This window comes from Nothobranchius furzeri, chromosome 9 (assembly GCF_043380555.1).
Source record: "Nothobranchius furzeri strain GRZ-AD chromosome 9, NfurGRZ-RIMD1, whole genome shotgun sequence".
Taxonomy (NCBI): domain Eukaryota; kingdom Metazoa; phylum Chordata; class Actinopteri; order Cyprinodontiformes; family Nothobranchiidae; genus Nothobranchius; species Nothobranchius furzeri.
This window is the reverse complement of record NC_091749.1, coordinates 74,884,238-74,911,498: the sequence shown is the minus strand read 5'-3', so window position 1 is coordinate 74,911,498 and position 27,261 is coordinate 74,884,238. Positions and strand designations below refer to the sequence as shown.

Genomic DNA, 27,261 nt, shown 5'->3' with positions numbered 1-27,261 from the left:
GTGTTGAGGTGATGCCAGTACCACTGAAGCAAGAGCGTGTTTTTAGACAGCAGCTGAAGTGACATGTCCGTCCCTGTGTCCTCCACGCTGGCGTTACGCCGCTAAACATCAGAAGCACGTTAGAAAGCGAGAGGAAAGGAGGCTGAGACATGTCAGAATTAGTGATTGCTCTCCTCTCCGTCTGACCAGGTGCCATGTGTGATTGGCCAGCACACCCCTTGGCAGTGGCATCGCCCTGGATTTGGCAAGAAGCTGTCCCTCCCGCTTGTACTCCGAGGCTCCGCTGGGAAGCTTTCATGGGATTTATCTGCTGCTGCTGGATGTCACGGAGTGCTTTGCCTCTCTGAAGAGAGTCCACAGAGAGAACACACACTACAAGGATAAGAAGTAAAATAATTATCCAATCACAGCACAAGCTGGCAGACTGGGTTCCCTTAGCAACAACTGGAGGAGACGAGAGCATCCTTTTCCTTTCTGCTCCCTGGTTTTGGGGCACACCCCTGTGGGCGGCCTGTTGGCCACTCTGGCTTTTTAATGATTGTGTTTTCTGCACGAGAGGACTTAAGGGAAGGATGCTGCGTGAGACAAGCTGCCACCCAAATTTCAGGGGACGCTGCTCGTGTGCTCTCCACCCCTCCGGTGGCTGCGTTTCTCTGGCACCATAATTGTTTTGTGATCCTTCCACAAATTGTCACCACAAGTCACGTTCTGCCGGCTTGGAAACGGTTTCGGCCTAATCCCACATCACCTGGAAGCTCCACGTTTTGGGGGGATATCGGATGCTCCTAACTGCGTCCGTTTCACCGAGGGAGGAAAGACGAAGACGAGCTGTTGGGTCATTAACCGCAAGGAAAATGGATCTGAGGCAAAGTTGATTTTGAAGCGACCTTTTAACGTGAACCTTTCTGCTTCCAGGGGAAGGAAACGCACGCCGGCACAGAGGAATATTCCGTCTGAAGCGGCGTCTGTCCCTGCTGTCTCTGCAGACTGTAGCCCGCTCTGAAGGACTATATTTAGAAGGCAAGTCTTGTCCCCGCCGGCCACCAGGAGCACCGAAAGAGATCATTTAGAAAATTGAGCCGCTGCTGGGAGTTTCTATTTTCTGTTTCCCTCATCCAGCGAACGGCTGATGTAACTTCCTCTAGACGAGAGTAAATCCCTTTCCTTCTTGTGTATCGGCCACCAATGAGGTCACGCTTTCACAGGTGACAGATAACACAGAACCAGAGGAGGAAGGGAGCGGCGGTGTTTGGGAACACACGGACACATGACAAGCGTTGGCTCGACACAATTATGTAAGAGATTCCCAACAGTCCCTGTGTTTTCCCTCTTTTCCATGGATTTAACACCTTGGACTTTTCTCACGTTCATTTTCTCTGTTTTTGGACGTGGCAACCAGACAGCATGGATGTCAGAGTGTGACCCTGTGCCGAGTGTGCGGGAGAGGCAAGGTGCTTTGGCTGTCCGGGTGCTTTTAAGATGTTGAGGTCTCCCTGCGTGGCCGGGGCCCCTGTTCGGATCAGTAGCACTGAGGCTCCTCGTAGCCAAAGACATGGACCCCGACTCGGCTCCCCCACGCCCTCAGCCTGCTGGCCACCGGCCCCACGTCGCCTTGTAAAGGATGTCCCTCAGCAGAGCTCCAGCCCGGGACACCTCTGAGACCCCCAGCCCGAGAGAACGCATCCGCAGCCACATGAAGATGGTGATCGACCAGCTGGAAGGCATTCTCAAGGAGCTCAAGGATGTGGCCAAGGAACTGCGGGAGGTGAGGCTCAAACCAGCTTAAGTTATCCGGCTTTTTGCTGTGGGTTGGGGGGGGGGGGGGGGGGTGCATTTCTGTAACACTATTTTACTGCAAATAGATGAAAAATCACCTCTTTAGGGGTTTGTTGTTGATGCTGACCAATACAGAAGTGGATTTCACTTCCAGTCGACCATTAGTGGCTCATCTGCAGTTACAGGCGTCCTTCATGTGTTCAGTGGAGGCTCAGGTGGAGAGCTGCTGACAGAGATGGAGCTCAGTTACAAAAGAAAGACAGTCACAGGATTAGATAAGATACAAGACTCGGAGCTGCACTGGTTACATAACCACTCTGCAAGAATCATCTGGATTCTGACTGTACTCTTTGCCATGGTGATGCTGAAATGTTTGTGTAGCTGTGTGTGCATCCAGCACAACGTCTGAAAGGTCTGCAAAGACGCCGTTGCTCTGTGGCCTTCTCAGCACGTCTAACGCGTGCACCTGGTTGTGTGTAGGCATGCAGGTCGTTAGGATTCAAGCGCGCGTGAACCTGATTTAGATCGTTGTCCTGCAGTCTTCTCAGAGCCACCAGCTCCTCTCGCAGAGCTCCTCCTCAGAGAGAGATGGAGCCAGACAGAGGGAGACAGAGACGAATGAACCAGAGCAAACCGGAGCACATGACCTCTCCCACACCCTCTAAACACGTCACATGATTAACCTTCCAGCTGACTCCGATCAGCCGTGTGTGTGTGTGTGTGTGTGTGTGTGTGTGTGTGTGTGTGTGTGTGTGTGTGTGTGTTGGATGTAATGATCTGAAGGAGAGCAGAGGGGAGGGGAGGAGTTATCAATCAATCAATCAATCAAAGCTTTATTTATAAAGCGCCTTCCGCGACCCTGTCAGGAAGCCCAAGGCGCTGAACACGGTACAGTAGAAGTACAAATATAGTGAATAAATCAAAAATAAAAGCAATTCAAATTACAAAAAAAAGGTGAAACATTCCAGTACAGGACAGATGTGTAAAACAAGGGATCGAGTGAACCAATGAAAACTGTGAAAGAAATTCAACGTAAAAGAGGGCCGAATCAAACATGTTCAGGAAACGCCAAGCGGAGGAGGTGAGTTATGCACGCTGTCATGACAAACTCCATCACCGGCTTGGTCCGGCGCTCTGCTTGAGCAGCTGGAGGTGCGAGGGCACGGCTCACCGTGTACCTCCTCTCTGGTGAGCAGGAGGCGCTGGCCCACGTGCAGGAGTGATTGATGATTATGGGACAACCACAGGAGGAATAATTCTGGCTGGAGCCATTTATAAACAAAAACACAGCCTGCTCCTCTGCCAGTGCCGACGCAGACCGCCGTCCGTATCCCAGACGCCGTTACCCCGTTAGAGACGGCTGCACGAAGAGGCCCAAAGGAAAAACACGAACAATAGCAAAGGGTTCACTACAGTAGCAGCTCTACCTGCATCAGTGTCCTCCTAAGAGCCGACCCCAGGAGCTTACTGACCGCGTCAAAGTGAGAAGAAACACGATTGGACATGCGAGACGCTAAAGTTTCATGTACAAAAGTCTGGTTTTGGCCACGCGAGACGAGCACAATAATAGAAGACAACTGTCACACATAGAAATGAAGAACTGCACCATGAGGATGGGAGGATAAGTGGGAGAGGAGCAGTAATAACTGATCATCACCCACAAGGTCTTCTGGGAGCTGGAAACTCCGCAGCGCTCCGAGGAGTTAAAGCCAGCGCTCCGAAGCACAAGCTGTGTACAAATGAAGAAGGGCGTTTCTAAATTAGCTTCATGCTGCTGCTTTTTATAGATCCCAGTTATTGTGCCAAGAGCTGAATCTTATTAAAACAGAGTTTTAACACCGATTGAGTCAAACTGCAGAGGAGTCTGCCTACGTCCAGGGTTGGAGTTTGCTTCTAGTCTGTCCCCCAAAGCACAAAAGGTTGAAAGTCTCTACGAGGTTTTAGCTTCCTGGTCGACTCAAACGGTTTGCATCAAATGATCAGAGAACAAGTTCAGCCTCCTGCATTTGGAGATGCTTGTAGAGCATGTTCACGTTAACACGTGGCTCATGAAGTTGGCCTTTTTTCAGTGAATGTGTTGAAGGGAAAGATCCTTCAGGAGGTTCTCAGTCCTCCAGGTCGTGGTGATCCACCAGTTCAAAAGAAGGCAGCTGGACTTCTCTCCTCATCCGAGGAGCTTTGTCCATTCTGACTGGAATATAGGAGAGTCAAGCTTATAGCTGCAGCTGTCTGTTGTTGTTTAACGAGCAGAAACTACTCTGAGTACCCCTCCTCCCCATCCCCTGATGAGTCGCTGCCCTCTACTGAGAGGAAGTGGTTGTGCTGATCAGACACAGGAAGGTGTGAGCTAGACTGAAGCTGCTTAGGAATGAGACCCAAAGCTGCATTACAGGTACTGGAAAGGTGAAATCTAAGCCCCGCCCCTATTTAAAGTGGGGTTTCCACGTTTGACATAGATAGCTTCTTTTACTCCTCTCTCACACCGTCTATCTTCTCTGTCCAGCATGTGTCCTTGTGCTTCAGGTGCAGGTGGACTGCAGAGTCCTGACCTGAAGAGGCGGCTCTCCTGTGTTGTGCCATGCTCGTGTGTTGTTGTTGTTTAGTTTCCCCGATGTAAACATCTGGACAGTCCTCTCTGGACTGCATCAACGACACCACTGAGCTTCTGTGTGGGTTCAGGATGGACCAGGTTCTGTCTGAGGGTGTTGTTGGGTTTACGTTTACTGGGATGTCGTGTTTGGAGGAGAATCTTCTTCCTTTTCTTTGCTGCTTCGGATGCTTTTCCAGACTTCTTTGTCGGGTTCTGGCCTTCGTGAAATCTACAAAGAAGTCCAGTTGCCTTGATCTGAAGCCTTTTGGATTGTCCACCATAACCAGATTTAATGTGGGCCAACCAGTCCAGGAACTATATTGTTCTTTTATTTTTTATTTTTTTAAGAATCATGATTGTTTTATTTGTATTAATGTTATTTTAGTTAAAATGGGCAGATAACATGAGTTTTTCTTCTTTCTGTCCCCTTTTTAATTTTGGATAGTAGCAATTTTTTTTCTGTATTTTTATTTTAATGTCAATAAATGAAAAAAGAGAAAAGAGAAAAAAAAAGTTAAACATTTACAGAATCTCAGTTTTCTTTAATGCTGGTGTTTGAGAATTTAGAAAAATCTAAATTAAATCTAAATTGATCAGAAAACTGTAGTGGAGTTTAGTGGAACTGTGAACTTCTCTGCTTAAACATGACATTCAGCCCTGAAGGATGAGACCCGTGTTGAGATTAACCACAGCTGTCCTTTTGGACAGACCGCTCCACTGATCCAACCCCCCGGTGGCTGTCTTTCCTCATGAAGGCCACAACGTCTTACCAGGAGGTCACTGTAGGGTCTCTCTGCCGGACTTCATCATCCTCTGTGCTAAACCTCTCCTCCCTGAAGCGTGTTCCCGGCTCACGCCTAAACTCTGCACAATCAGCCCCGCTGTTCAACCAGCGTTTGAGTCTCTATGACAACACACGGTGAGGTCTCGGGGAGCCCCGTGGTGAAGTTTAATCACCGTCGCACTACGGAAATGAAACGCAACCGACTGTGTGTCTACTGCAGATCCTTCAGAAACACGTTTTATACGGCAAACACTTTTATGGCAGCGAACATGGAAGTTGGAAAAGAAACGGCAATTATGGTAAATGAAAGTGATTTCCTCTTTGGGATTCCTTTAATATGTTTATTGGATAAACTCTTTACTGCTTTAATCCACCCTCACCCCCTGGAACACATCTGTGGAGCACACTCCCTCCCTCTACAGCCTCACCCAGGCAAGGCTCCGGGATCTTCCTGGGGAATCGCACGTCTCCGACAGACCGGAGGGAGACTACATCCCTCTCAGGAGATCTGGGTTTGCCCTGGGCCCTCCTCCCGTTAGGACGTGCCCACCAACCCTCAGATCTCGGGATTGATTACTATACTTTAAAAACTAGCATGCAGGCATTGAGAGGTTTCTAAACATCCAGACAGAACCTGTGGTTGCTCCTGCATTAGCTCACATGGCTAAGGCCCTGCCACCTCCGTGCATACTCACTGGACATCACCTGACAAGACATGAAACATACCACAGACAAGTTTTTAAAAGATAATGTAGGTTTGGATTGTATGTTTGCTCCTTTAATGCTCCAAAATAAACATTCTATTCTGTTTATTTATAGAGCGACAAGTCAAATCCAGAGGAACTTCAGAAAGTGAACAGTCCAGTTGAACCTTAAGTTCAGTTCATTAGGCCAGCTGATCACACGCTTCTTGGGGTTAGGGTCACATGAGGAAACCCAGCAGACGGCACCGAGTCACTGACTTGTTGTGTCAGAGACTTTAAGCAACCGTGTCTTCTGCTATTGGCTGTCTGAGCCTTACACGCCATGGAGACTGTGTGAGTGGGCGGGACTTCCAGTCCCACATCTTGAGTGTGCAAACTGCTTCCAAAAATCCAACATGGCAGCATCCATGAACATGAGCTCATGGATGATTGTTTCTAATAAAACTAGCCACCCATCAGCTGGCTCGCGTCCTCTAATTAGGGGACGAGCAAGTGCAGCAGCAGCAGCCCAGGGCCTAAAGGGTTAAAGAGTAAACACATGTAACCTATAAAAGCAGATCACCACAGCGATGGAGATTCTCAGCATTGCAGCAAGGCCTTGAGCAATCAATCTCTTTTACACAATGAAGAAGAATGTTGCACAGAACACGGCTAGCTTCCTCCCTTCAACATCCCATTACTGTCAAGTGAAGCTTGTCTTACTTTTGAATCGCATTACAGGCTTTGTGACAGGTCAAATGAGCCGGGCCTAAAGGAAGGACACTGGAAGGTAATATACTAATAAACTACTCCATTTGTAATCATGCACAGGCAGGAGTGCATCTGCAGAGGAAATAATTCATTTAGGTATCGTGTCAACCTTGGACTTGTAAAGATGAACCACCGCTAATGCACAGGAGCCTCCAAACATCATTAGTGCTTCTGCACATGCAACGTTAAACGTAGCAAAGAGCAAGTAAAGAAAACACAAATGCAGGAGTTCAACAGAGGAGAGGAGAGGAGAGGAGAGGAGATTCAGATTCTGATTAGCCTTTTGGTATTTGTGCTTATGTGATATGGGAGACTGGCCTACTAAAGCCCTGAGAGGGAGGACAAAGCCAACAGGGAAAGGCCACAGTCAGGTGAAATCTGCGTACTCCAGATGTCAGCGTTTTTTAGTAATGAAGCCCTGAGTTGCAGCTTTCATGATGAAATGGGCCACCAAGCAGCTTCAGAGCCATATTACAAATCGGCTCTCGGTTGAGCCCCCCCCCCCCCCAAAAATAAATCCCAGTTTTCAGTCGTCGGTAGCTGCAGATGACGGCGATCCTGCTTTATTTCTAAAGAAAACCGATTCATCTAACCCTGAACTACAGATGCAGGGAGCACTGTGTCTGATTGGTCAGCAGCAGGATGCTTAACGCAGCCTGTCGCATGGAGGCATTTGTTATGTTGCCATGGCAAAGAAAACTGCCCTGAAAGTGATGTGTGAGTGCAGGAGGCATCAACCTTTCTCATCTGGGGCGAGCCTCTGTGCTGCGGTGCCGAAAGCCCAACATCTGGCAGTGTTTCCCAAACCCAGCTAACAACACACTGACGTGCCCACACCAGGCGGGTCCCCTCTCTGCCAAGAGAACCGAGCTTAGCACGAAACTAAATCTGACACGATTCAGATCGTCCACTTTATTTATAAAGCTCCAAGTCACGACCAGTCATCTCAAGGACCTTCACACGGTAAACAATCCGATACAGGTCAGCCCAGCAGGTCGCATCGAGTCACTGACTCGTGTCAGAGTCTACAGCAATCCTCATACTAAGCAAGCATGCAGCGACAGTGGAGAGGAAAACTCCATTTTAACAGGAAGAAACCTCTAGAGGATCCTGGCTCAGTATAAGCAGCCATCCTCCACACGCACACACACACACACACACACACACACACACACGCACGCACGCACACACGCATGCACGCACGCACACACACACACACACACACACACACACACACACACACACACACACACACACACACACACAGTACCTTCCAGAAGGAGCCGTTACAGGGCTAAGTCCCTTTAAGGAAACAAGCTGGAGCTGTCCACGCCCACCCATCCTGATTGGCTGCTATGGGGCGAGGAGCTTGAAGTAGAGCCGCTGCTCCTCCAGGATTGGCAGATGAGGGGGTTTTATGCTAATGTGCCTTATTGTGACATTAATGGGGCACATTTCTAAACGGTGCTTTTTAACCCTGACAGACAACAGATGGATGCTTCTTTCCCCCTTCGGAGCGTTTATAGAGGCAGTAGCGTTGTAGACGATGTGTCCTCTTTAGATAATACCACTGACCATCCTTTTCCCGCTTCAAAGAAATTCCTAAATATTCCTAAAGCTTCCTTTTACATGAGTTGAACCTGAGCCTGTGGAAGTCCCAGGACACCAGAGCTCAGCCAAATGGCTGCTTGCTTTTAAAGTAATAACTCAAGTCGGTTTTAGAAAACCATTTGCCACAACGCTGTGGTGACATCAGCCTTAGGTCATTTACGTGGTCAGACTGTGGTGGTGATGTGGCACAACTGTGTCCTTTTTATGAAAGATTAGACTATGGCAGCATGACGTGGGTATGGGGGCGGACCCCGCGCTGCTGTGATGGTTCTGTTGTTTTTAACAAGCCGCTCCTAAAGCTGTTTGTCCCGCACAGTCCCAGTGCAGCCTCTGGTGATCTGAGCTCCAGCTCTAACGGAGAGAAGCTCGATAAGCGCTGCAGCAAAGCAAAACTTACCACGGGGGACGGGTTTAGGAGATGCTCTCTGAAGAGCAGGGTCCTCAGGAGTTTCTTTAAAATTGAAAAGGAAGCCGCTGTTCTGGTAGAGCTTGGTAGCTCATTCCACATCTGTGGACCAATGCATGAAGAGAGTCTGGACTGCCCTGAGCATGGTGTAGGCACTGCTAGCCGACCATCCTTATGGGCCATTCCCATCTGTACCGGGTCGGCCCGGGCCGGGTAGCGTAGGTTGTTTACATATCTGGGTGGCCTGGTATTTTTCCGGGCCAACCAAGGCTCATTCTCAGCCCTCTTCTCGAGGGGGTCTGCTTCAGGCCGACCAGGGCCAACACACCCACTGCTGACAGCAAATTCACACCTTCCATTAGAGCAAGCCTCTGATTGGTGGGTAGAATCAGCCCACATGGGCTTAAGACAAGGATGTGTGGAATCAACCGGGCCAGACTGGGGCCGACTGGGGCTACCCGGCCCGGGCCGACCCGGTACAGATGGGAATGGCCCATTAGAAGACTGGAGAGGCCGGGCCGTGACGTAAGCCTTTACAAGAGGACTCAGGTAGATGGGAGCTGTAGCATCCAGTATGCTAGTTAGCGGTTAGAATTTGGTGCGTGCTGCTAGCGGTAGCCAGTGGAGCTCAATGAACAGAGGGGTGACGTGTGCTCTTTTAGGCTGATTGAAGACCAGACGTGCCGCTGCGTTCTGGACCATCTGAAGAGGTCTCACAGTCCAGCCTGGAGGACCAGTTAGAAGGGCGTTGCAGTAATGGAGGTGGGAGACGACAGTAGATTGCACCAGGAGCTGGTGGCATGTTGTGTTAGCTACGGTCTGATCTTTCATACGCTGTCCAGCACGAAGCGGCATGAATGAGCAACAGAGGCAACATGATCTTTAAAGGTCAGCTGGTCATCAATGCAGTTGCCGGCCGGAGCTTGGCAGTAACTCCTTATGTCATCATGACACCTCCTCTGTTGCTCCAAGGCACAATAGTTGTTTATCAGACAGACCATTAGCGCAGCGTTACTACCAAGCGAGCTGGAACGAATGCCGCAAAATGTGTGCAACGCCATGCCGGCATGGCACGTCTATAAGAAGCAGCGTTACGGTGATAGTATGCCGATGTGCCAGCATGGTGTGTTCTGTAAAAAGAGCCGCAGTCAGTCTTAAGGATCATGTGTTTACTTGTTAGTTATGAGTCCTATTCACTTGCATTGATGGGCGGGGCTTAATGCGGGTACTGCAGCCGGCCTAATTCTTTGTTTACTGAGCCAATGGAAACATTGGTGGGATTGTTTTGGGTCAAAGCATGACCGTAAGTAAATGTTCAGCAAAAATGATTTTTCTCTGTAAATATGTGCGTGTCGATTAATTATGATCATCCGATGACCGCAGAATGAAGAGAAAAATGTAGAAAACTCTAGTATAACTTTAGACAAACGCCCTCTGGGGTTTTACATGTTTAATAAAAGTATCTCATCTACCTATAAACTGTGACGTGACACGGATGAATACCGGTCCTGGCAGGTGGACGTGGTTCCATTTGTTGGTTCCATTGAATTCCTACAAATAGGAATTAAAAGGAGACAGGACGCTGTGCTCCATGGACCACGTTCCACCCAAACAGTAAAAGCTGTGGTTCTGATGCGGCTGCCAGCGTGGTGAGTTTACTGCCCAGCTGACCACAGCCCAGTGATCTCCGCCGAGGAGAGACCAGCCTGTTCTCCTCACACAATCAGACTAAGGCCGGGCTTGGCCCTCTCCCCAACATGTTATGTGGCGTCCAGTTCAGCAAGCCAAACTTACTCCCAGGGAACTCCTGGAAGCTCAACCACACAACAGAAGAGGTCTCCTTCAACCGGACATACCTGGACCAAGAGGTCTGTTCTCATTAAAAGCTATTTGGGGGGAATGAAGTGGCCGCCTGCTGTGTCGGTCTCCCTCGTCCGACCTCGTCTGTGTGAGAAAATTAAATTCCTAAATTAAACTTGGTGACGTGCTTCCAGCAGAGTCCGTTCTCTCTTTTGCACCAAAAAACAGCAAAAATGAATCACTCGAGTCTTATCTGTTCGATGCTGAAGAACAACACGAGCTGCCTCTCCACACCTGTTGCTGCCGTGATTTGAGCTCTTCTAAAAACTTCCTATTCCTAGAAGGAGTTGGACTCTCATTTATTCTTCAGACTGATGAAAGAAGGTCTGGACTTAAAGATGGAACTCTGATCGTCACATTTTTGAGCTGATTTATGTGAAACCTTACCCAGGAGCAGTCTTGACTAATCACTGCAACATGAAGTCATGCATAGTAATATCTATATAGATAGATATAGATATATATATATAGATAGATAGATAGATAGATAGATAGATATCTATATAGATCTTTATAAATTCTATTAGAATATTTCTATTTTCATGGCTATGTAAAAAAGAAAAAACAACAACAAATGCCACAACTATTTAACACAACGATAACATTTTCCATGACGATGGAACAGGCGTGAGATGAAGAAAACATCTTATCATCTCCCACCGCTTCCTACTTCAGTATTACTACAAACTTAGCAGAAAGACCAACGCCCGGAGACAATAAAACACAAATAACACAATTACCCTTCAGACCTCAGCAGCGTTACCAATGTTGGCAACAACTAGATTTTTAGTTTTTCACGTTCTTTTTATACAACTTGAGCAGCTTCTGCTTTTCCTGATACTTAAATCCTAAAGTGTTTGAACAACATTTAAAATAATTTTCTAATGAGTTCCTCTGTATCACACCAGTAACAGACACTGGTGTGTGAGGCCAGCTCCAGCAAAGGGTTGTTTAAAATCATTTTTCCTCCTGCTTGTCTCACTATTTGTGTTAAAAAGGCTTTGAATCACATCCCTATATCTGTAGCAACGACACGATGAAGCTACAATAAAATCTGAACTGAGGAGTACCAAGAATGAAGACGAGTGAAGAAAACGAGATGAGGCCTTAGCTCAAAGGTTTACCCTTTAGGACTGTGGAGAGAATAAAACGCGTCCTCCTGAGCCGCTCTTACCTGGTGTTGGCTTGCAGCAGGCCCGGCGTGCTGGCCAGCCCATCACGCAGCAAACCCACCGGATCAGATCTGCCTCCTGCGGAGCCTGCACTCAGCACACGCCCTAATGAGGGCTTCAGGTTGGACCTCTGCTGAGGTAAACACTCCAAACACTGTGCTCATTGATTTTTATCACCTCTAAGGGGCGAATTACAAATAAAGCAGTGATTTTTTTTCATATCATGCACGCGTGATTCCACCCATAACCTTTATCCATGTTACAAACAAAATATGGAGTATAGTTTAGGAGAAAGGTCGGTGGGTGAAGAAGGTTCTGCAGCAGAACAGCTCAGATCAGCTGGTGCATCTGTGTTGGTCCTTGGGTGTGGTCGGGGTTGTTTTGGTCTCTGTGTGGCGATTAAAACCCACATGCTGTAGTTCATGTAGTGAAAAATGGCTGCCTCCCAAAAAAATGCATCATCTCATTCGTGTCAAATGAAAGAGTGGAGAGGACAAGCTTTGTCTCCAGTAAAACAGGACTTGTCGCCAGGTGTGGACACGAGTTTTGTTCAGTCAGAAGGAAGAATCGATCAGCATGAAGTTTTATTTTAGCTTAGGAAAGTGTTGAGGACCACCCCACTCACCAGAGCAGCAGCCCGAACCTCTGAAGTTCTGTTAAATGGAGAGATCATCAGGAGCCGTTTTTGTGCCTCCTCTTATATTTTTAGGAGTCTGAGATGCGTCATAAATCCAAATGAGATTGTTGGGTTTGAAGCAGCAGAAAGCGCTGAACGGTGATGGTGAGAAACCAAGAAGCCGTGTCCTCTCACACGCCTCTCCTCACAGCCTTTCCACATGTCCAGTGAGGTGGAGGAGGGTTAGGGTTCATTCGTTGACCGATTAGCTGGACGGTAAAAACCTTTTTAATGTGTGAATAATGAAATGTGATAAAAAGGATATTTTTAGATGAATTTTTACTCTTTTTATCAGCTTTTATTTTCAGGAAGGAAAAACATTTTGTGGGATAAAACCAGAACAATTCTCATTGAATAAAGCCCACATGTATTTCTATCCTCCGTTATGTTTGAAGTGTGATGAGGTTGTATTGAAAGCCAAGTGAAAATCCAAATGAAAGTTGCCTTCAAAATCTAAAATTCACTATTTTATTCGTTCGTTGTTAAACATTTGAACCAATTTTTCTGTGCAGAGGTCCCATTTTGTGTTTGTTAGTGAATCTGCAGGATCTCTGGTTCTGGTTAGTGAATCTGCAGGATCTCTGGTTCTGGTTAGTGAATCTGCAGGATCTCTGGTTCTGGTTAGTGAATCTGCAGGATCTCTGGTTCTGGTTAGTGAATCTGCAGGATCTCTGGTTCTGGTTAGTGAATCTGCAGGATCTCTGGTTCTGGTTAGTGAATCTGCAGGATCTCTGGTTCTGGTTAGTGAATCTGCAGGATCTCTGGTTCTGGTTAGTGAATCTGCAGGATCTCTGGTTCTGGTTAGTGAATCTGCAGGATCTCTGGTTCTGGTTAGTGAATCTGCAGGATCTCTGGTTCTGGTTAGTGAATCTGCAGGATCTCTGGTTCTGGTTAGTGAATCTGCAGGATCTCTGGTTCTGGTTAGTGAATCTGCAGGATCTCTGGTTCTGGTAACAACCACGTGGGACCACAGGACGGTGTGCACCGTTCTCTGAGAACGAGAACTCTAGAAAGGCCAAAACATTAGATTTTTGACTGGGATTTGTTTTTATTCCACCTAATTAATGCCAACAAGACCTGGATTCATAACATTTAATGTCATTGACTTTTCTTTGTGGCAAAGCGCTCTACCTGAGAATCTACCCAGCGTCTCTAAATCTGTGCCACAGCTAATCTGTGCAAAACGAACCGGAGTGACACCGCCTTAGTAAATCAAATCAGCTGTTTTGTTTGAACTTCCTGCACACGTCTGGGCAGAATGAGCGGTGTTCTTCAGCAGGTCCTACAGCTCTGACCCATGTTTCTGTTGACTTTGGGATGGACATCAGTACTCAGGGCAGCTTGGTCGACTGCAGAGCGAAAGCTGGGCACTAAGGTCCCGAACATCATAAAAACAGTGGATCTTTCAAAGATGGCTGGTGTGCAGCTGCACCAAAGCCATGAATCACAAAATGCACGCGTTCACATGGAAAATGAGCCAAGTATAACAGCATGCCTGGCAGAGCTGCATCAAGGCGTAACACCTGTTCACTCAGCTCTTTGCATGCTGAGAGCTGCAGACAGTCGGGGACTGTGGGAAACAAATTCAGGCTCCTTTTGTGTTTTTACTTTGAGATTCATAGCCTTCACTCAGCTTGGATTAGCGGCTAGTTGCTGGCTTACATCATGAATAATTGGTGGTAAGGTTTGCCGGAGATTTGGGCCAAGGGAAAGCCGCCCATCCAACATGGAGCGAGGCCAGTTTGAGTTGGTGTAACAGGTGCTGGGACTGCAGGTGAAAAAGCTGGCCGTGCTGTCAGGATGTACTTCCAAAGTAAAACCAGCTCATTTGTGAGATTTAGTTCTTGAAGCTCGTTTCAGCAATTTTCCTAAAAGAATTTTGGTTTTTAAACTGAAAGTTTTCTCTGGAATAAAAGCATCACAGCACAAATAAAGCCTAACAGTAAGTCTGCAGAAGCAGCTCATGACTCTCCCCTCGTCTCTGTCTGTCATTGTTTCAGCCCTGGCAGCCCAAACTCTGCGAGTGGCGCCGCGTGGATGGCTGCCGCCGCCGTCGCTGTCAGCAACATGACAACACGGCAGCTAATGCAGGCAGTGGTGGCGCCAGGGGGGGGCGCTAGGGGGTGCTATAGCTACCCCTGGATTAGTCATAGCGCCCCCAAGTAAATATTAGATTTTTTTTTTACAATTTAATTTTAATGTAACGTGTGGATGTGATCATATTTAACATTCAAAACAAAAATAATCAGTAAATTATCATATAGATAGTAAAAACTTAAACAAAACAGGAAATTGATGTTAACCTTTGACCTCATGTTCCACCTGTGAACGAGTGAAAGGTAGAGCTAGCGGTAAGATGGATCGGTTTTGTTGGCCACATTTCCACGGGTTCAGTCAGGAACGAATGAATGTTTGGAAGTGATCTCAGACCCACAAACACCTACGGATCTGGATGGAGAGAGTCAACCCTCAACCGCCGCAGCAGTCCAGGGTTTAGCCGACAGAAATGCTAACGCTAACGTTAGCTAACCTTGCAACACTATAGATGGTTTTCTGTGTGGCTGTATGTGTTTATGATTTCATGGAGAAGTCAGTGATTGTTCATATGTTTATGATGTGTATTAGTGATTGTTTCAGGTGTTGTTGGGGTGTTGGGCACACATGTGTATCTGCTAGTGCTGAAGGTGTTTTCGAGAACAATAGGTACGCATGACCACTTCCTTCATAGCACCCTCAATAAAAAGACTAGCTCCTTCATAGCACCTGCAGGAAAACATTCTGGAGCCGCCCCTGAATGCAGGGCAGGGGCGGCCCAATGATTCACACACAGCCAAGACCAGGAGGGGACGCAACACGTCAGCAGACTTTTGGGGTGATTAACATTTTTTGTCACCTGTGCATTTGGCAGTTTATGACCAAGATGATGAAGATTTCTGACTTTCATGCGCAGCAGCGAGTCCTGGGAGGGTGAAAAACGTAATTAGTCTTTGATCTGCCGCTGCATTAACTAGTGAGAGGCTGTGGGCTGCAGTTAACTGTCTGCAACAAGATCGTGATGAGGAAGGAAACGGAGAAAACTGCAGCAGATGAGTGGAGCTGATAAACAAGCGCTTGGTTTCATCCTGACTCAGCAGCTCTTCGGCTTCGATCCTTCATAAAATTTTCAGATTAGGTTTGTGCTTTGCCGTTTTTAAAAATGTGTCATCTAACTTCTCACAGATCCAGCAGAACCCGATTCCTCTTTCTGATCCGTAAAAGTTTTAGTATTCACCATCGCCGTGATGTTCAGAGGGTCCCACTTCAATTCAGTGAAGTATTAGAAAGCTGTTGTGGGCGATTGCTCGTAGGGTTTGGTGCTGACTCGCGGCCACTTGCTTATCGTTTTGCTGCAGTGAACACAATCGACAGTGATCACAAGTGGGAGGCCAGTGGGAAGCAGCTATTTTGTCAAATAGCTCTATGATTACGAAAAGAATGATTTGATCAAGGGTCTTCAAACGCTAAGAGCCTTGGAATTACCATTACTCTCTTCAGCCGGCTCTAATATCCATCTCATGAGCAGATGTTTGACAACAGAGAGAAGAGACGGGAAGAAGCCAACGGTACCGTCGACACTGCCTGATGAGACACGTTTGGATGTAATGATCATAGAAATGAATGTTGATTGATAGATCTTTTGCAATCTGCTCATCTGTGTTTTTAATTTGTACAACGTTTGAATCGATCGACCTTCACTTATCTAGCATGTTCAAGAAGATCCTTTCTGCATGATTCACTTTCTAATGTGCCAAAGTCAGACGGAAGTGTGGCGTCCAGCAATGGTCCGTTTGGGTACAGTCTGACCTTTCACCATCTATTCAACATCTGGTCAGGAAGGAGACACAATATTGCACGTGTTCCCTTTAAATGAGCCTTCACACCAGCTGGGATTCAGACTCTGCAAGTCTGAGAGTTAAACAATAACTTTCGTTTCCAAGGTCTCATCTGTCTGCCTCCAGAAGAAAGAAGATCCAGCTCCAATCAGTTGCTCAAATCAAGAATGATTTAATAACTCCTTCCATGATTTATAATCTAGATAATCATTAAATACACATTTGTTTATCACTACTTATAATAATTACAGTATAATGAAATGCTTCATTAATCTGTGCTCACTGAATGGATGCTATGTTATGATGTCTACTAGAACCTGCCACGTGTTCACCATGTTATGACGACGAGGTCCTCACATCTGCACTCACACCATAACAAGTACGACTAAGTTAAACCCTGACACACATAGAATTAACCAGTCAGGACGTCCTGTATCAAGAAGGCGTGTTTCTGAGTTGTCTTGGTAAAACATCTCCAAACTTGTCAGCCTCTGATTGGCTGTGCAAATCATAACATCCAAACCTTAAATCTGGATCATCCTGAGTGATCCGACAGTTCTAGAGAATCGCTCAGACCGTCCACCTGCAGCAAAACCTCTTTAACCGTCAAAGATTTAGACACGTCGTCAAAACCTTTATGCACCTGTGAAGCTGATGAGCAAACAGTTCCTGCAGAAACAAAATTGTTAGACTCCTTAAGAGTCCGCCAGACACACGGTTCCATCCAGCTGTCGTGACCCGAGACATCTCTGGACCGAAGAGTCGGTACCACGGTGTTCTACGGCCCTCCGGTACCAGCGGTCAGCCGACCCCTGTGACTTTCGGATCCACCAAGAGAGTCTCTCCAGAACGGGTGAAGAAGACATGACAGATCGTGTCTGATGTTCCTCTGATGAGAAGAACTTTATAGCTCAGAGCAAACCAAACTCTTTTCACCAGAACTCAGCTTACTTTGATGAGGAAGCTCTGACTGACATCACACTGACACGTAGGTTCCTTCATCACGTTTAGTTACATCCACTCACAGTAAATGCTTAGTTACTTAATCATGTTTTAAATTGTTAGTAAAATAAATTCTTACTTTTATAAACCTGACTCTTTCTTGAAATAACACGAAGCGTGGTTGATCACTGAAACAGCAAAGAACCGAGATCTTCTGAATAATTACAATAAAGACCTCGCAGGTTAATATTTTATATTTATATAGAATATTACATCTTCCTGGTCATAGCAGATGAACTTTCCATTATTAACCCAAACATTTTTGCCTTCATGCCAGCATCTTTATCCAAACTCCTTTCAGGTGAAGCCGATGAGTCGCTGCTTTTTCAGCAGTTTTAACATGATGCAGTCCTGCGAGGTCTGTTAACACTCACACTTGGTGTCGTGAAGGACTCCGCTGCCCCGACACCAACGACCAGCTCAATGTCTGAAAAACAGACAGACGTGGACGTTTTGTCACTTCTAAGATCACCTTCCTGTCGCTGCCATCCTGAACTGCATCGACTTCCAGATATGGCGTTGAACATGTTGGAGTTTCACATCTGCAGCAGTTCGTGTCTTATTTACCAAGAATCAGACTGATGAAAGCATGAACAATGACCCGCACTCGCATCACGCCTTTCTGAGTCAGAGGACTCCAAAGTGCTTTACACTGCAGTGAATCATTCATCCATCCACACGTGGTGGTGGTGAGCTACATCACAGCCACAGCTGCCCTGGGGCTCACTGACAGAGGCAAGGCTGCTGCAGCCATCACCGGTCCCTCTGACCATCAGCAGGTGGGAGCGTTGCCCAAGGACACGTTTGTCAGACTCGGTGGGGTGTGAACCACCAACCGCCGGGTTACGTGGTCAGCCACGTCACTCCTCTGCCACCGTGCAGTAGTCCTATTCTATCATGAGTAGTTGTGACTGCAGTGTTGTTGGGATGAGCTAACACATCACCAAACATCCGCCCAGTATCGTTAACACCAACTGTTCCTGAAGCCCAGTGGCAGCCATCTTGAATTTGGTTAACGTCAAACAGGACAAAAATCCAATTTTCACTTTCTGAGAGTTGGACACTAAACTCCTTCCTGCGGTTTAACAGGTAGTTTAACAACGGGGGCGACAAACACATGAATACACAACTCGTACTTAAAAACAACGAGCTGAAGTACTAATCTATCAGTGAGTGCGTTTACATGCAGCCAGTAACCCTTTCAAAACCTGAATATTCACAATAACCCGGTTCCGCAGGTCCATGCAAACACCGCCAAAAACCCGGATATGCTCATAACCGGGTTTTTAAAAGCCCGGTTACTACACCTGGGGTAACCCTTTTCTAACCCGAATGTTTGGTCGTGTAAACGCATACCGGGATATCCCCATCAAAGCGTGTGTTCTGCACATGCTCTGTTCGCAAGGAATCTTGGTCTTTTGAGTAGCGAGACGTCTTGTATGCACCAGAACACCGGAAGTAAACAACAAGTTGGGAGCAACATGGCGAGTCGCGGCACAGCACCACACTTTTGGAGTGACGAGGAAACTAAAGCGCAAACAAACGCGGTCGCTATCTCTTCCAAACTGGGAAACATGTTGTTTTCACGGATACCGGAACAAGAAGAACCGGAAATGACGCGTATTGCGTCTGGACGTAGTCCATACGTCCTGACGCTACCCCAACGTCCGCAGTTAAACCGGGTTATGCAAGTTAGAGGTAACTCTTTCTATTGATGCTTGTAAACGGGTTATTCTGATCAACTCAGAAACCCCGAATCCCGACCTTAACCCGATCATAACCCGGATATTGGCTGCATGTAAACGTAGTCACTAATTATAGTCTCGTTACCTTTACTTCTGGCTGTTGTTAACGTGAGAGAATTATAAAGTTCATCACAGCAAAGAGCCAAACGAGCCATTTTAATAAAAGCCCCTCATCATGCTGGCCGACTTCAAACGGCTGATGGAAACCAGTTTGGATTTTTGTGCCATTAGAGCTTCATCACTGAGGAGACAGGTGTGCTTCATCACCCAGCTGTGTTGACTCACATGCAGAGCTGCGAGTCGTACACATGCATGACATACATCCACCACAAATCCACATCTGAAAGGGAAAGCACAGAACAGCTGAAGAGTCTGACGCGTGAAGGTCCTCGTTGTCCTCGCTTCCACTCCCGGCCCTGTGGCTTCCAGGGAGCAGCGCAGGTTATTCCCAAGGAAAAGACGGTTGTTGGAGAGAAGGGCTTTTTCACTGGGCCCCGTTTGTGCTGACGGTTTAAACTCAAATGTGATGAAATCATTTTTATTTTCCTGTAGAGTAAAACAAATAAACTGGTTTGGATCCACATGTGCCTAAAAGACTATTTTGTATTAAATGCTTCGAGGTTAGATCGACGATAAACGTGAAGACATATGTGTAGTAATCTTTGTGAGATCAAGGACTAAAGTTTAATCATGGCTCCACTGACCCTCGCTAAGCTAAATTTTCTGGCACTAGCTCATAAATCATAGAGCTCAGCCTGCAGTTTGAGGTTTATTACCAAGTCTGTGTGCATCTGTGGCTAGCCGAAAGGCGAGCTACGTGACTAATTAGCTAAACATTTTCTAGGCTGTTCTTGTTTGGTTGTAGAGCCATCAACGGGGATTTTAGGAGGTTAAAAAAGAAAAAAAACGTGACGAGACGAAGCAGAGCTGCGATGAAGGTGTGCAGAGTGCCTGAGAAGGTCACGTCTGAAATGACATCAGCTGTTCATGTTGGCGAACGGGCAGCTCGACGCAGCGGTTTGCCCACAGTCAGTACTTTTAGAGTCAGGTGAGGGTGAAGGTGCACCTGCCGTCCGCTGCCGGGTTTAAGTGGGCACGCTTTTGTCAGCATTAAAAAAGCACAGCAGGGTGTGTGTGTGTGTGTGTGTGTGTGTGTGTGTGTGTGTGTGTGTGCGTGTGTGTGTGCGTGTGTGCGTGCGTGTGTGCGTGTGCGTGTGTGTGTGTGTGTGTGTGTGTGTGTGTGTGTGTGTGTGTGTGTGTGTGTGCGTGTGTGTGTGTGTGTGTGTGTGTGTGTGTGTGTTCAGTAAGGACAAATGAAGAGACGGGCTTTGGGAAGTGAAAGAGAGGAGGGACCAGAAAGAGACTGTGAGAGGGCTTATCTCCTGGCCTGCAGACATGGTTTCTTCTTCAGAGCCGGTGCCGTGCACACGGGGCCGAGGGCTGAGTGTGTTCATCTTCAGGGTGGAAGAGCAAAAGAGGGTCAGCAGCTCATCCAGGAATGCTATGGCTGCAGGCGGATTCACAAAAGGAGAAGGGAAAAGACGTCCGGCTATTCAAACACACCCAGCATCACCACCAGGTTCAGATGCTGTTCGTCAAAATGTATTAGAAAAATTTCAAACCTGAGCCTGAAAGATGTGCTCCTCTTCCTGTTCATCCTGTCTTCCTAAAGCTTCACGTATTCCGATCTGGTGCCCCGGAGAAGCATCACATCCATCTGTCTTGTGCCGGCGTTGATTCGTGGAGTCATTTGTAACAACCCAAAATAGCTCCGCTCTACATTTAGTCAATGACATCTGCTGTGACCCAAATAAAAAAATAAGAAATGGGCTGCCGGGAGCTAAATCTGAGGTGGCACACAGTGTTGCAGGCATCCGTGGCTGACTTCAGTTCTCTAAAACAAAACAAATGAATGAATTAAACAAAAAAATAAACCTGGAAAAACCAAAAACCCGAAGTACAAAAACGTTTAAAAGCTCATTTTGGTGAGAAGAGAGCTGCTGGAGACTCCAGGTTTACACTCAAGAGCAGAAATAAAGCACCACTGCTTCACTGTTGAATGCACAATAAGCTGAAGGACATATCAGATCAATCTCCTCGAATATTCCTTTCATTCTTATAGCGCTTCTACTCCTTCAGCCTATGTCACGCCCACGGCGGCGCCCCCGAGTCCAGAACCGCTCCAACACAGAAGTGGTAAAAAATGAAGTTCCACCCTCAGCCACTAGGGGCTGGCACCAAACTGAGCAGATCCTCATTGACTCGCATGTTAAAGTCAGTTTCACAGCAGAAATGAACACGTTTACAGCCTGGTTCAAAAACCATTCTAGGTTTAATAGGTCTAGATTACACTCATGACAACTCTGAGGGGTGAATGTTTTCTAACGCTTCTGTTTACCTGTGATTAAATGTTAATTTATGAATAATTAGATTTGATTGACGGTTCAATTCAATTCAGTTCAAGTTTATTTATAAAGCTCAAAATCAGAACCAGAGCCGTCTCGAGGACCTTCACACAGTAAACAGTACAGGTCAGGTCATTAAGCCAATCAGTAACAAGTTTCCTATATAAGGAACCCAGCAGGTCGCATCGAGTCACTGACTAGTGTCAGAGTCTTTACAGCAATCCTCATACTAAGCAAGCATGCAGCGACAGTGGAGAGGAAAACTCCCTTTTAACAGGAAGAAACCTCCAGAGAATCCTGGCTCAGTATAAGCAGCCATCCTCCACGACTCACTGGGGATGGAGAAGACAGAACACGCACACACACACACACACACACACACACACACACACACACGCACACACTCAATCAATCAATCAATCAATCAATCAAAGCTTTATTTATAAAGCGCCTTCCGCAACCCTGTCAGGAAGCCCAAAGCACTGAACATGGTTCAGTAGAGGTAAATATATTGAATAAATCAAAATAAAAGCAATTCAAATTACAAAATAGATTAAACATTCTGGTACAGGACAGATGGGTAAAACAATGGATTGAGTGAACCAATGAAAACTGTGAAATAAATTCAACATAAAAGAGGCAAAAATCAAACATGTTCTGGAAACGCCAAGCGGAGGAGGTGTGTTCTTAGGCGACTCTTAAAGGCTGGCAGAGAAGGGGACAGCCTAACTGAGGGTGGCCACTGGTTCCAGAGTGACGGTGCTAGGACTGAGAAAGCCCGGTCCCCACGGGTACGACACCTAGACCGAGGGACAGCGAGCAGGCCTTGGTCAGAGGAGCGCAGAGCGCGTGATGGGGAATGTCTGTTCAGGAGAGTGGCCAGATAGGGGGGAGCACCACCCTGGAAGAAATGATAAAGACGAGGATTTTGAATTGGACACACACACACACACACACACACACACACACACACACACACACATGTACACACACGCACACATGCACATGCACACATACACACACATGCACATGCACACATACACGCACATGTACACATACACACACATGCACATGTACACACAGACTCACACACACACACACCATATATATCAAGGTGTGTTTCTATGGTTACGCTGTGATTTCTTAGACAGGCAGCACGAGCTTTAGAGCTACTGCGGTGAACGCCTCGGCCTCACGTTCGTAGATGTTCGGTCATTTTGATTCTCTGAACATTAGTTGTGTGTGTGTGTGTGTGTGTGTGTGTGTGTGTGTGTGTGTGTGTGTGTGTGTGTGTACATGTGCGTGTATGTGTGCATGTGCATGTGCGTGTGTGTGTGCGTGTGTGTGTGTGTGTGTGTGTGTGTGTGTGTGTGTGTGTGTGTGTGTGTGTGCGTGCGTGCGTGTGTGTGTGTGTGTGTGTGTGTGTGTGTGTGTGTGTGTGTGTGCGTGCGTGTGTGTGTGTGTGTGTGTGCGTGTGTGTGTGTGTGTGTGTGTGTGTGTGTACATGTGTGTGCGTGTGCATGTGCGTGTGCGTGTGTGTGTGTGTGTGTGTGTGTGTGTGTGTGTGTGTGTGTGTGTGTGATGTCTACAATACAACAATACTAATTCTGAAAATACCGTTTTAGGCTACCACCCTTAATGTCTCTAAATGCTTTTTGTCATTATAAAAGTTTTACTGTGTTTTAATGAAAAGGAGCAGCGACACGTTTTCGTAGCTAACATTGTTGAGTCAGCAGCATCACCCTCAGCCTAACAGTTTACTTTTTATTCTGTTTCTGGGTAACTTCATAGTTTGTTTTATTTATCCCTGTTTTAGTTTAGTGTTGATATTGATTAATAAATAACAGGTTTAGTTTGGAGGGGTAACAGTAATCACTTGCTCCCATGGGGTCAAATAAAGGTCGGACATGTCTTCCTGGATGTCTCACATAAACATTTCCACCTTCAGCTGCAGGGAGATGAATAAAATCTCCATGAATGTAAAAAGAACGTCACCTGACCCAAAACATCCACCTTTCACCTACCGCAGCCATGTTGTGATTCTCTCACGTGGCAGTAAAACCTTCTGATTCTGATCTTCTGGACCAAATGCATTCCAGTCCGACGCGACGCCGTGCAGCCTTCTCAGGGTGATTGCACGTTGGAACATTGCTGGGAAAGAACCGCTCCGAAGCCTGTTTCTGCAGGCGACAGTTAAAGCGGAACGCTCTCAAACTCTTTCTGACAGCTCCTGCTTAATATACAGCTGCATGAAGGTTGGCTGTGAGTCGGTCGGGTCATTGGTGCAACATCCACAGACCTCCGAGGAGGTCGGCTGTAGGACTGAGAAGCAGGAAACAAACTAGCCAACAATTTGTTTTGGATTTGGATTTGTTGGTGGTTAGGCAATTAGACATGAGCAATGCAAAACACGGCCTGGTGCTATCCCCGACCGCTCTCTCCGCTCTGTACATATGCATGAATCCCAGCTCAGGGAGAAGAATGGAGCTTAAAGCACTCATTAGCTGTTACTATTTTTGTTTAGAAAGGCTTATCGATCTAGAGGAAAGGTCAAAACTAATGTGTTCTGACTGAGCTTGAACAAACATCTCTGGAAGAGACAAGTGAGGAGTGTTGGACTCATTCACGTCAGAGAAACACATTTCAGGGAGGCAAAAGTTTAATTTACACACAGTTATTCACTCGTTGTGTGGGGTAACGGCAGGAAGCCGATGGAACTGGGTGCTTTAGGTGCACGGCTCTGACGGGAGTCTGGGTTCGGGTCTGGTGCAACAGCACACGACTGCGGCTCAGAGCCGCTTCGGTTTGGCGCGCGTGAATCACCACAGCAGACGAGACTCACGTGTCCTCGTGCAACCCGCGTGTGCAAAAGAGGCAGCGTTACCAGAGCTGTCGTGTTTCTGCAGTTTGTAACATTTCAACCAGTTTTCTGCACTCACACACAGAAAACAGGATGACAAAGATCAATAACTGCTAGTTTCACTTCACAAATATATAGTTAGTTTTTTATCCGTGAGCTTAGTGGAGGCCGAGGACACATTATTGATCCTTTACTCTTGGACACTAGAGGATATCCTTGAGGGAAACATCTCACAAAGCCTGCCTCATTTTCACAAGAACAAACGATTATTTAACATGATTTGTTGCAATCGGGATTTTACATTTTGCACCACATTCTTGAACAAATTGATAATTAAATGAAAAATATACAAGCACTGCAACGCCGTTGGTTTAGCATCCTAATGAGGGAGATGAGTGTAAATCTGTGGCACGTTATCTCTGAACGGCTGTCTTCCATCGCTCCGGATAGTAAAACCTCTGATCCATGAAGACGTATAAATTGGATTTCATTTCTCCTCATGTACAGTACATCTGTCAGTGCTTGTGTCAGCATGTCGTTTATCTTGGACAGACCTTTAACACAGCAGCAGATAAAGGCTGACTTCCTTCTTTAAGACTCAGGCAGGAAAGAGAAGGAAGGCGAAAACAAAGACTTGCAGGTTGCCTCGGGTGTTATCTTTCCAAGGAGCATTGAGCCATTAGAGGCAAAAACAAGCTTCAAGGAAAGAAGTAAAGGAGGAGAACTGGTGCAGCTGACAACATCGTCCCTCAGCCCGCCCACCCATCCCTTTGCCTCCTTTCACACCACATTGTCAAAATAACTGCCAGACGTGCTTCATGCTTCTGAACTGTTGGAGAAAATGTTGGTCTTCCAGGGAGGCGCTCGCTCAGTATCACAATAAAACAATCCAGCATAGCGGTTCAGTCAGAAGTGTCGTTTATTGGCTGAAAGCTCCACGGTGAGCCCGGGCAGCTCCACGTGTTCAGACTTCAGTTTGCTCCTCTTCCTTTTACCTGCAGGACGGATGCTATCCCCCGTCCGTTTTATACGTTAGTGGAGTTTACAGAAGCAGGCCGTTGGATTCTTTCATTTGCAGCGCTCACTCTGGCCCTCCATCATTAATGGATACATGCAACCGCCTCGCTCCCGCAAAGCGATTCAGATAATGCTGCTTTTCTGACATGAAGCGGGAAGTTTGGACTCCCGATCATCTGCGGGTTAATGCTTTAGGCTGAATACATTCTTAACCTCAAGGCTGTTGGTGGCACATGGCAGACCAAAAAGCTGCAGAAACATTTAGTCCGAGGTTTACGAACACCCATCATGTCCATGAATGCCGTAGTAAAACAAGCATGCAGCTTCACTGATTTAAGAACAGTTTTTATTTCAACACAGGATCTAACTCTTGCACAGTCACAAAAACCTTCTAATCAACGATGCGGTCTATGGTTGGTGCCTACATGACTGACTTCAGCTGCTTTGCTGAGTGCTGAAAGGGTCGACCCATATCCATCTCTGACCGTTAGAGAAAATAAAATTGTTTCAGAAAACCGCCGTGCTCACCTGGAAGCAACACCGGTGTCTTTGTTCAGAGAAGACAGGCGTACGTCTGCAGCGACTGAGCGGACGCTGACTGAGTGAGAAGCTCCTCCTCAAAAAACACAACAAAACAAACAAAATGAACGAATGCATCTTTAAGCAAGCATGAAAATGGATTTCTGGAAGATTTCAGGTGAAAAAAGGCAAATATTAACTATCGCAGCCTCAGTGACTTGATACGTTTGGAGTCAAAGCGAGGCTTTTTCAGCTGTCAGGCAAGGTGGTGGCAGCATCATGCTGTGGTGCTTGTCAATCTCACAAAGGATTACTACATCCAAAAGTTTCAAGTTAATCTGAAGTCATCAGTTTAGTGGTTGAGAAAATAATCCAAATGGGATTACCAATGGGACAATCATCCAAAACACACACAAGAGAACTGCTTTCTGATTGGATGACGCAGTCTAACTCTAGACTTGGAAGTGCATTAGACATCCACCCAGACTGATGACAGAGATGTAAACATTTGGTAAGAGACATTCATCCAAATATTATTGTTGGTGTGTTTGTTTATGTGAACCTGCATGGAAAAGTTTTACTCGTTGTGGAAGAAAGAAATCAATCTAACTCCTAAAGTTAAACCTCGTGGGAGAGGTAAGCTGTGTGATAATTGTGTTGTGTTAACAGAACACTTGAAATCCATGTTTAAAGTCCCCAAATGATTTAGTGTGTCACAAACGTCTGACTGCAACAGTAAACACAACAGCTGGCCAGCTGTGTAAGAACACGGTGCAACCCTAACTCTCCAACGACGCGTGCACGTTGGATCCCTTCAGCTTTGCGTACACGAGCACGCATGTTTCCAGGATCGTTTGTGCCTCCGGTTGAATGGCCTCTAGAGCCACGCGGGTTCATCTAAAGCATTAATGTAAGATCTCTGAAGTGAGTCCCAGCATTGCAGCAGCAGCAGCAGGACGGCTGTACTGTACGTCGGTGTGAGCCTGAAGCACACCGCCAGCAGCACCGAGGCATGTCATTAACAGCACCCAGTCTGGTCCAGGTAGACATCCGCTGCTCAAGAGCCAGAATCGTGGCCTTGGGCAAAAACACACAAGCATCTGTGCTGCAGCAGCTGTAGAAGCACCTCAGGCCTGCTCACTCCGACATGGGAGGCCACCTCCTTATTTGCTGCCGGTTAAATTTAGACCAGTGTCCTGTGCTGCAGACGGAATACTAATCAGGCCGTGCTAAGCCACACGGAGCGCTGTTCGTGAGGTCCTCCTCCTTTTCCATCACATCCCAGGCTGGCGGAACGCTGTGCCACCAAAGTCACCTGAAGCACGGGTTTAAACGTGGCCCGGAGATTTACCGCCGGGTCTTCAGACAATTATGAGAAGCTTTAGAAACACCCAAGGCATCGGAGTGACACATTAGTCACCGCCACACAATCCAAATAAAGTGTGACCCATTAAATATTTCATTTGCATTTTGATGGGATCTATTAGAGACTCTGCAAATATTACCTGTTAT

General features: G+C 46.7%; 1 protein-coding gene across 5 annotated transcripts in view; it reads left to right on the top strand.

Moving 5' to 3' along the window:
* insyn1 (inhibitory synaptic factor 1) overlaps positions 1–27,261 on the top strand; it is a 61,377-nt gene that overhangs the window by 3,208 nt on the left and 30,908 nt on the right. For 4 of the 5 annotated variants that reach the window (XM_015954113.3, XM_015954112.3, XM_070554566.1 and 1 more), the window contains one exon: positions 190–1,765. In XM_015954113.3, the coding sequence (XP_015809599.1) occupies positions 1,622–1,765 (144 nt within the window). In that variant the 5' untranslated portion in view covers positions 190–1,621. The remainder of the gene's footprint in view (positions 1–189; positions 1,766–27,261) is intronic. The other variant, XM_015954114.3, reaches the window with a different exon arrangement.